The 11,622-nt window shown below is 36.4% G+C and overlaps 1 protein-coding gene across 1 annotated transcript in view; it reads right to left on the bottom strand.

Annotated features, from left to right (window-relative positions):
• Positions 1-11,622, bottom strand: part of USH2A (usherin) — a 395,196-nt gene that overhangs the window by 82,796 nt on the left and 300,778 nt on the right. Inside the window, 2 exon segments of the mRNA XM_019612664.2 lie at positions 2,178-2,399; positions 4,995-5,163. Coding sequence (XP_019468209.1) covers positions 2,178-2,399; positions 4,995-5,163 — 391 coding nt within the window.

The raw sequence follows: 11,622 nt of genomic DNA, 5'->3' as shown, positions 1-11,622 counted from the left end.
GAAGGTTTTAAAATTGTTCTTATATTTTTAACCACGGCATCCATTGTAAGCTATGAAAAAGAGGTTGGGAAGCATGACAGTTTTTACATAAAGCCATCCTTGTTACCTCTTCCCCTTTTAGACAATGGGATCAGCCTTCCAATTACCGTATCCTTACAAAATTCTACTTATCCATTTGCTAATGATAAGTAAATTATATTTTAGTGTGAGAACATTTTTTTTCCCATCAGGATTATTATAAATAAGAGGGATAGGGAACATGTAGACTTTGTGCTCTTGCATCTTCATGATGTATTTAGCAAGGCTGAATTACTCTGAGAAATTAAGGAAAAACCTATTGAGCATGATGTATACGATATGATAAGAAACCACAATCTATTCTATGCTTAATGTGAAATAATATGATCTCTTTTCAACTATGGTACTAATTCATCTTTCAAAAATGTATGTGTGTTCAGCTATATGCTGGTTCATAGTATAAAGTCTCACAGCAAATCCATGAATGATGAAAAAGCTACTGTTTTCCTTTTTAATGGCCAAAAAAATGTCATCATGATCCATTCTCAAGAAAAATGGTGTAAATGATAGAGTGCTATAGGCTAAACACATTTTAAAAAGAGGAGTGTAAAGATTTTTTAAATATATATATTTAAGGAAAAAAAACCCTCTTAAGAATACATATATACTGAAATGAAGAACATAACTTTCATCCCAAGATACCTGTATTACACTCCTACACAACTCATCTGCCCAGAGAGAGCAGTAAAAACATAAACGCTACCCCAGCAGTTCTGTTCCAACAGCATCTGTTAATTCACTCCATTTATAAAATACATATTGACAAAGACAACTGAACTGGGACCAGGGAGATTTGATTTGGTGTGAGAAAGTCAATTCAATGTGATTTTGTTAAAGGGCTCCTGCAGGCAAATAAAAGAGTTTAAGTAATAAAGTACATAAAGAGATGTTTTATGAGCCAGCCCCGTCTTGTGGCAGCCACACAATGCGCTGCTAAGCAAGAGGGTCTTGCTCCAAGCTGATGTTGTGAGCGCTGTGTGGATGCTGTGGATTAGGCACAATTAGGGATCAAAGTAGGGAGAGCACCGTGGAAGCAGTGAGGCTCACCGCACTCACTCCAAAATATGCCACTGGAGGGGAGAAAACATTGCCAAGGCTCTTAGTTCAGTCCTTCCTGACAGTCACCACGGAATGAGAATACTTTGAAAAATCACAGCGGCTAAGGAACCAGGGAACACAAAAGTAAATGGAAGACAGCTCATTTTGGGGGAAAGGAGTTCATCTTCTGATCTGAGATCTTAGTTATATGCTAGGATCCTCAGCTGTTCACCAAGAGGCTCAAGCTAGCACAAACAAAAGCACTGCCATCACCAATCTTAATACACCAAGCAGAACTGATACTAAACTTTTATTATTTCCATGTTTTGAAATTGAGTTCCCCTTCAGGACTGTGATTGGTTTTGAAATCTTCTGTGAGGCAGAGAAAATCTAAGGCTGATGGTATATAGCTTAACTAATAAATGCAGAAAGAAAAGACACAGGAAAATACCCAAATTGAGGTGTATAACAATGCTTCTAGTCTCTGCCACCAGCTAGTCTTGATGAGGAAGTAATGTTCATATTTTAAATCTAGATGATGTAGTAGCTTCTTGCAATATGCAAGAAATCCATGGGATATAGCAGATGAACAAATGACTAGCTCCAGCGATTGAGCTTTGTTAAACTGTGGAGTAGGTGTATAACAGGGACGTGGGCCTCCAACCAGATAGTATTTGTCACCTTTAATTCCTAACTCCACATCTGCAGCATGAATAGAAAATCCATTTACTGGGATGTGTGGCACCGTGAGGTGGAAAAGTCTAACCTCAGATCTACTGACTAAAAGATGACTGATCCTACTTCCTGACTAATAAAAGATCATGCATTCTCTTCGAATTTTCTGTCTCCAGACAACACAACTTTTGGACAAAGGTAAAGAAGATGAGTTATGAAATGCTAACCATTTTGCAATCTATCAGAACAGGTGAGAAAAGTGCAACAGCTTCTTAATAAAACTGGCATATACACCTTAACTCTTTGAGCATCCCACTGCTGAAAAGCGAATGCTACAGGAGGTTTAGAAAGATGAAAACTCTTTTTTCTTGAAAATTCTCACTTACCTGTGTGGGCTTTGTATGCAGTGCCTTTTTCCTCATCACCACAACAGACCAGGTCTGTGCTTATGACTTCACCACCACAGCACTGCTGGCTAAAACTGTCATGGAGTGATCCACCACAGCAGATTTGGTTCCCTGATGTAGAATAAGGCATTCCGTGGCAGCAAGAATCACCAATTCCAACTGAAACTCTGTTTTGTTCTTTGTTAGGGCAACACACTTCACCTGTCAATTTAAGAACACAAAGATTTTTTTGCATGTACAGTTCTTGAAATCCCTGAGAGGATCTCAACTGATTGCAACAAGCTTTAGTCTGGATTCACACACCAGTAGCTTAGTGTACAAGACAATTCACAAGAAAGTGGAATCACTTGGTACTTTAGAATGATGTACAAGCATGTATTTATTTGTAAAAATAATTAAAGAAACATAAATTCATGAATTCAGGGCAAAAATTCTGTGAGATATCAGAACGCAAGCATTACAAATTGAGAAGATCAACAAAAACAATTTATAAAAATGTAATTATACAGCTGAAAACCTCTAGGTAGAGGTAGCTGTACAGTAAAGGGAGCTCACTGTTTCTTTGATCAATGAAACAGTCTATTTCTTCACAGCAAAAAAAAATCCCCATTTCTTCCTAATTCATTCTGAAGTTGTTTGAAGGACTAAAACAGTTAAAGAGCTTTTCATGTCAGTAAAGACTTCATCTGCCAAAGAACTTAAAGTAACTTTAGAAACTAAACATCATCACTACATTCAATGAGGTTGGCTGCTACTTCAACAAAAACATCAGCTGTTATTGCTCAACAAGGACTTAAGATATGACTACCAATGAGAGTGACACCATAATGGGACCAGGTACTTCTAGTTTATGATATAAACAATACAAAACTGACTGTAAATGGCAATAATTTCCATTTGGTAGTACCTGCACTTGATCAGAACCAGTGGTCTAAAAGTTACGGTTTTTTTTTCTGTGTTGCAATATTTCCTGTGGCTCAGACATCACTGATACAGCACTTGGAAGAAATAGGGAAAACATATCAGAGCTGTTCTTCTGTTTCTGAAGAGATTCCTTCCTTTCTAATTTTTAATCTCCACACCTTCAGCCCAGTGTGCTTCAGCACATCTAGAGCTAACAAGCTGGCCAAACAACATCTGGGAAATATGTATGCTTAGAGAGTTTCCTTATAAATTACTTTATCAAATAAAGTCAATAATAAAACAAAAATATGAGAACAAATTTTTAGAGTATAATAGATATAATCTGTTTATATAGTTCATCATATTTTCCTGTATCCCTTGGAATCTAATTCCAATAACACAGAGAAAGTATTAAAACACAGAACACAACTTACATCTATCATCTATTGGAAATAAAATCTTTGTTGTTGTTGTTGTTGTTGTTGTTTTTAAAGAACTATTAGACATAAGACACAAAGGATCAGTAATCTTCTAATTAACCTCTCAAAATGGGATCCATTCCAAGCTAGGCTTGAAAATGCTCTTGCTCTGAAAAGTACTATGCAGTCTTACCAGTTAATTGTTATCCTTATCAAAGAATGACCCACATTAACATTTAGCTTCAGGTTATTAGCATATTTATAAAAATAAAAAAGAAAAATGAAAAAAAGTGACCAATATTGTTCATGTTGCTGCCCTTTTGAATATGGAAAAAGAGAAAGCAGCAAGTATACTCAAGAAAAAAAAAAGTTTAAAATCATGTTGAGATTTCACGCTTGTGAACTGCTGACTGAAGAACTACTTTCAGATATAAGACATTTTGTTTCATTGTACTTTTCTTTCTTGATCTAAACAACATTAAGCTAGTTAGCATAGACCACTGGCTGGGGACAAGGGTCACAGTATAATCTTTCCATTTTAGTACGCTGAAATTAATGAGGCCAGCAAAATACTCTTCTCTGGTTCTTCCATATGATAGCACTTTTTCTGATGACATAATGAAAGACATTCTAATATTGTGATATATGAATTACTTTTCAAGAGATCAGAACTTGGGACATGCTGAATGTGCTGGCAAAAATTCAACCATTTCTGAGCCCAGGGAATGTGTGCCAGCTCATGAGTAATGGAAGCATTTTAGCTCCTGATCTGACAACTGCCTACAAAGAGATATATGCTCTGAACAATGCCCCAAAAAGGACTTTCCTCCCTCTTTTCTTTCCCCCTCCATTTCAAAAATCCACCAACTACCCGGAAAACCAAACTCTGGACTACAGCACAGAAGCATGGTTTTGGCAAAATCTTAAATAATTCTTGAGATTCAGACAGTGCAAACCACCTTAAGAAAGGAATTGATTTCCATCAAAAATAATACATGTAGTTTGATATGTAACATGATAGAAATAAACAGCAGAAAATACCGTAGAATATGTAACATGCAGTATCAACCCTAAATGCTAACAGTGATGGCCAGGGAAAGTCACAAGGGGTCAAGTCAAGCAGAGAACTAAACTGCACCTCTAAATTGCCTGATGGTGTTCCTATTAGACAGAACTGCCTTCCCCATTATTCGGCACTTACTGCAATTAAATATAGTTTGGTACAAATTAGTTCTCTGGGAAATGACCCAATAATCAGCTTTTATCAATTAAGTCTTCATTGTATAAAGTGTACTGTATTTAGAAGACAAAGTGCAATTTTCTTTGCTTATCCCACTGAACACAAGCCTAGAAGTCACTAGAAATCTTGATAAATCCCACATTTATTGCTATGTTTTCATTCTCCTTGGTTTAACAGATACATCAACTTTGTTGTTTTGTTTCTTTCAAGCACTTGAAAGGAGTTGTCTCTTACCCAGTAATACCCTAGTGTAATAACCACCACAGCACTGATGTTTCGGTTGCACAGCATGTATCTGACCACCACAGCAAACCCCTGGTGAATTAAGAATAAATGGAATGTACTTGTCCTCGCAGCACTGGAAGCCAGGTTTATTGTCGTGCAGAATCCCATTACAACATACCTAAAAGTAGTTTAAAATAAAAATCAGTAAGGCAATATCTGTTAAACAGAACATAACGTGTACTCTGACAAAACTATGTATATGAAAAATGCATACAAAACATCGAAGTACAGACACTAATCTGACTGCAGTCAAATAAAATGTAACTTGGCTAAAATCCTGTGCCCTCCAGCATTATCAGACTTCAATAAACTACTGTATATCTGACAGAATGCTGCTATTTTGTGGCCTTCAACCATACTGCACCTTAATAAAATAGTCCATTAACATGAATCATCTCCATATGCCTTGCAGGCTGTTTGAGTCTCTCTGTGGAGTAGATTGCAGTACGTAGATATAAGACACCACTGCCCTGCCCTTTCCTTTTCTTTCCTATCATTTAGTCACTTAGGAGGAGACATACCTGAAACTCATACAACTAAAAAAACAGTTTCCCAATATGGCCTCTAACTTTTTTTTTCTTCACTGTAAAATATGTGGGATCTTCTTGTAACACATGTTCACTTACCTATGACTACAGTTCTTCAGTCAACGTGATCTAAAGAGAGTAGTATTTCTATAAGAATGTTAGGTTTTACTGCTGGGCTGGTTGGTTGTTTTTGTTGTTTGTTTTTTTTTCAAAATAACATTTACATAGAAATAAATTTTGAAAAGGTCTTTTAACTGAGGACTTTTTGCTAGGTGCAGTCAAGGAAATAATGCACTTGAACAATCAAATAATTACTTTCATACTTATTCCTGTGTAAATGGAGTGACACAATGTACACAGAAAATCATATAGAGCAGGCAGTAGAACAAATGTAAAAAAACGTAACCCTGGAGCCTACAGTCAAGTGCAACCTTCATTACAGAAGGATGCTTCTTACAATTAGACTGAGAATGGCAGAATGGCACAGACGTTGGAACAGAGTTGCTCCTTTCTTCTTTTTTTTTTTCCACATGGAGCACTTCTACCTTTTACGGTAAGCATGTTCTAAGTCAGGTCATTTTTGCAGCAAAGGAGGAAAAAACCCTCATAGAAGAATCTTTTCTTAGGCACTTCAATTAGTGGCTAGGAAATAAAATAAAATAAACCCATATGCTACTGGACACATGAAATATATTTTATATTACATTCATAATGTCAGAATAAATATAGACAGAAGAAAAAATGATCATTAATTCTTGAATACATAAACAATTTTTTTTCTGGCTTCTATGTGGATAATTTTTTTCCCATGTTTTTAAATTTTGAATGGCCTTTGCACAATCTCCCTTTAGAATATTAGGTTAGGTTCTGAAGTCACAACTTATAAGACAGGAAAGAGAATTAAAATGGGCAGGGCAGAAGGTGTTCCTCATTATATTTTGATGTTACAGGTTACAGCCTTATATGTTTTGAACTGATGCATCATTCTGTGCTTTTTCAATGCACTTTCCCATTCAACATCCATGTTTTAAACTACCATTGTAGCTGAACATTTTCTCCTCTCTGTATTTTGAGCCTCTCTCTTCAGGTCCTAGTTTATTTATTTATTTATTGCTGTTCAACATGTCACTGATAATGTAATCCAATCTACTGATTTAATTAACCCACTGTCCTTCCAGATCATGAGTTAGGTTGTCAAATAAAACTCAGCTTTACACCTCTTCTCTGCTTTGTATCTTCTGGATTTTTCATTTTCTAAGTCTGGCACACACTCCATGCTGAATTTTTTAAAATATCAAATCAAGTACCATTGTGATATGGCTCCTAGAACAGATACATTTCGCAACAACTCTTGATACCTGTAAGGACACTCCTCTACTCAAGACATCAGAGTCAGTAAATGCTGTACCTGCCTGTGCAAAAGGAGGCCAAATACATGTTTCTTACATATTCCTTGTCCCAACTTGCATGCCCTCTGGGATTGTGCCTCCCTCTGTGATCCTTTGAGTCTAATTTCTCTGCCTCTTTTCATGGATTTCATTTGTCACCCCTGGTTCCCAATGATGGGAACCCTTCAAATTTTACTTGCAGTCTTTCTGTCTTTACAGATGAAGAGACTTGCACATTCTTGGCATTACCTTGGCTCAAATGCTTGAGCAGCCATTCCACTTTCATGGAGACAGTTCTAGTCTTACGAATACTCAGTAGAAACAGCTGCTGTGCATATTTCACACTGGAAAGGCCGCTTTTCAGTGGTAACTCCAAAAAACTCTAATTGGAACATTATTTCTGTTTTTATTGGTGCCTCTTCTCTTCTTCCTGAATTCCCTGAAAATATCCCCAGCTGAACAGCTAGGTTTGTTCCAGTACTTTCAGCAGATACTTATTATTGTTAAAAATGATTTAAGATCCTCAGTATTCCTCAGTACCCCTGTAGTCAGCTTCTAAAAAGGGGTCCAGTCAGCTCTAAAACAAATTCAGACTCTCCTCTGGCATTACCAATTGACGTAGTTGATGATATTATTATGTAGCTCCATAACATCCTCTGCAGTCAGCTGTAAATTGTTAGTAACACTTTTTTGGCAGTTCTGTAAAGATAGTTCCTATTTGCATTGATATTCAGCCCAAGGGTTCTGCATTATCAATCTATAAAATAAAATGCATTCAAGTAATGCTAAAATTATGTCATAGACAAAGAAGAAAAGCAGATGGATTGAAAGCTATAGAGGCAAAAGGTTATTATTATCTCATCCTCTTAGATCTCAAAATGACAGTCCCCACTGGATGGTGTAACTGTACTTGGAATCAGAACCCTGGTGGCAATCAGGTACAGTGACACCAACATTTTAGGCAAGTCTGAGATCTCACTCTCATAAATGGAGTTGAATGCTTGATGTATCTTGCTAACTAGAAGATGTCTTTTACCTGTGGAGATGAAATAAGATGCTTGTCCTGAGCTATCATGGGAGCCCTTAAAAGTATTGGTAGACTGAGTTACTCCTAAATCAATCCTATAGACATCTTCCCATCCAAGCATGTGGAGGGACTGTGATCCAGGAGTGCTGGAACTGGGCATGGCTAGGCATAAGAAAGGATTATTATGATATCTGAAAAAAACCTGATTAACTAAGACTCTACGGCAGAGTAAACAGATATGAAGGCACAATTCCTTTTTTTTTTTAATTATTCTTAAGAATATGTAAAAATATTCCAAATTTACCTATGTAACTAGGTTTTATAAAAATTTTGTCATCCTCAATCCCTCTACTTGCTGAAGACTTTGCTGAAGCATGTTATCTAGCGTTATGGACACATGCCAGTTAAGCTAGGACTGATTTACTCAAATAAACAGATGTGCTAGGCAGCCATGTTTATCCTTCCTGTCAAACGCTTGCTGCCAAAGCCACTTTGTGAAATAGCAATTCACAAAACACTCTAAGGAATTCTTATTAGCTACTAGAGTTCATTAAAAATTTTTGCCAGTGGAGCAAACACCAGAGAAATGATTGACCCATCATGTTCTCATGTGAGAGAATATTTTAAATTAGCAAAGCTCATTCTTTCTTAAATTATCCCAGAATCTATATAAACACTTTTTTTTCCCCCTAACATATTCATCTGTTTCTGAAACTGCTGTTTTCTTTCAGTAATTGGTACAGCCTTAGATCAAAAATCCTTGAACAGAAATTACTGCTGTTCTGTTACAAATCACTAAATATTATCTTACTAAAATGAATTTCATTTCCTGACTTTCAGGTATGTTACAAAACACACTGCATATGAAGTGTTCTCTTTTCAAAGGTTCTCTAAGCCTGAAAGAAAAGACTTCACAAAATCGCTAGCATTAACAGTCAGTTTTACATAAATATTGACACAATATCCTTCATCAGTGTTTAGATGTGTTCATTCTCTCTCCTGGAAATCACATTTGTCAAGCTAGCTATCAAGCCACTATTTTGCTCCTCCTGTACTTAAAGAGAAAATTTTTTAACAAGTGGCACATGTTAATATGGTGAGTGAAGAGGTAAGCCTATTATTACTAGTTACATTTGATTAGTTCACTAACTGTAGATTTATATAGCTTCTTGCTACTGACAATAAAAAGTTCTGAAGCTGTATTAACACCTTCTGTCAGGACTCTTTTAATTGTTGACGTTCACACCCCTGATCCAATGAGTATGGAAATTATTAGCCCTTGCACCACTACTTTAATTACATTTTTATTGTACCTGTCTCATTATTTTCAGTGCTCACCCAGAGATGCCAGTGACAACAGAAGGAAAGTTCAGAGCTACACGGACAAGGAAGGAAGGCAGGCCTTCCCCACCAAAGTCAGGTTATGCTTCCTGACGAATGAAGCTGGGCTACATTGCCTTGTTAACAAAAATACATCCCTGCATATCCCATGCTATGTACTCTGTAAACTGATGTCTGACCTTAGATTTCAATCAGAACAGAGCTATGAAGCACACCTAACTGAAAACAGGGAGAGATGGGCGATTACTTGGGAACACCCAAACAACAGTAGTTTGCAAATGGTTACTGGTTACTGCAAATAGCATCTGCAGGACATTGGGACCTTCTTGGCAGTCAACAAAAATTATCATGAGACAGTATTCTTGGCTGTTCTGAACAATTACACACAACAGTCTTTTACAATTATTTTTGCACTCAAGAGGTATACATCTATCCAGGTCTGATTACAAGCACATGGGCAATGACACCAGCCAGGCCATTTTCTTAGATCTTGTTAGAACAACAAAGTCTGTAACATTGCAGCAGAACAATAGATAACAACTAGAAACAAGAGGTACAGATTTGAGCAAGGCTTGTTTGGGATAATAGGACTGTTTTCTCATCTTTATTAGGCTTACTATCAGGAATGTGCATGTAGAGATGTCTCTTTTAGCAGAAAGGTTCATTTGCTCTTTCAGGGATTCCCAAGATAGCTCTGAGCAAGATGGTGTATTTACACAGCACAATTCTGTGCAGAGATACTAGCTTGGATCCTAACCAGGGCACACGCATGCTAGCGCAACCCTTTGTCCAACTAATTAGTGTTGCCTTTCTGATGTCACCATGCTCCTCAGCTGTACCTAATTCAGTCAACATTAGCTGAAAAGTCTCTGCATCCTGTTTTGCTGCATGGTGAGAACACACTCTTGTCTTCCCCTTACTGAAAAACTTGGATTTGTACAGGTACTGGGGATTGTATTTTTGAGATTTCTTAATTGGACAAGAAATGATAAAAAAAAAAAATCACTCCTTTTCTACAGTGTATTATAATAGCAAGCAGATGTGACAAATCCATAAGGAAAAATCAGGAAAAAAACAATCCAAGACATGTCTTCAAATTATTTATATATATGCATACATATATATACATATATATATATATATATATGTCTGTGTGTGTGTATTTTTAAAAAAATACTGTACGTATTTTTTAAAGGCCCAGTATTTTCCTCACTGAATTCAAGGAAATTGTAAGTTGGAAATTAAACCCATTGTATTTTGTACACAAGATGCAATAAATGAATGAAGCAAAATGTTCAGCTCCTTTAAAAGAATTCTGAAACCAGTTTGTCTCCTGGAACTATGTACATTGCCTACTTTCACTGACTAGTCTGCCATCAAATCTAATATGTACAAAAAGGATATTTATGTGGAAAGATGTTTACATATGTAAAGAAAATGAACAATAGGTAAAACAAAAATAATCTCCATTGTTTTTAGTTTTGCTTTTAGTAGTTATTATGCCTCATAGAGTAGTACTCATGCAAGAGAATTTATTCTGTCCTAATCAACTTCCAACTATCAGAAAAGGACAGAGTTCTTCATTCAATAGGAGAGAAGGAGAAGTTATGAATTTGATAGCTCCAAATTCAGTCATTTACAAGAGGACATGTTCCAATCACAAAATTCACCATAACAATTAAAGGCAGTCTAACTTGTTGGCAGCTCCTAAGGGAAGACAAGCATCTTCCAGACTTGGAGTAGTGTTATCATCCCTAGTGAGGGAATGTCATCTTTGCAAGTGGTTAGAAAGGTGCTGCCACTTCTGATCAGCAGGAAAATGCACGGCTTCAGTCTTCTTAGCTGTACACACATAAGAGCAAAATAAAAAAATACTAGTACAGCACTCTTATCTAGAGAGATGCAGTATTGTATTCTTAAATATTTCCCACTCTGATAAGCTTTTAATATATTTGATTCTTAACTTTCAGTAGACTATGCTGAGTTGGCTTCATTTTACCTACAAAGTTTTTTGCACATCTCCAAGGAAACTTGAAAATGCAAGTTATCATGTCAAGAGTTTTGTTTTATTTTTAAAAGAGTTGGGGACTGAGCTGTCTATATATCAGAATCATTTCATTTCTTTTTTTTTTTTTGGTCAAACAAAAATGCCCCTTTCTTGTTCTGAATCCGAACATCACTTTAAGTATCATCCTTCACACTTCACTGTATCATTAATGAATGGCAAATAGCATCTGGCATTGTGGTAAGAGGCTTTCTTTTCCAAACAAGTGCACACTGGTCAGCATTGCTTT

This window comes from Meleagris gallopavo, chromosome 2 (assembly GCF_000146605.3).
Source record: "Meleagris gallopavo isolate NT-WF06-2002-E0010 breed Aviagen turkey brand Nicholas breeding stock chromosome 2, Turkey_5.1, whole genome shotgun sequence".
In the NCBI taxonomy this organism is placed as follows: Eukaryota; Metazoa; Chordata; class Aves; order Galliformes; family Phasianidae; genus Meleagris; species Meleagris gallopavo.
The sequence above is the reverse complement of the archived record's forward strand: the minus strand, read 5'-3'. Positions and strand labels throughout refer to the sequence as shown.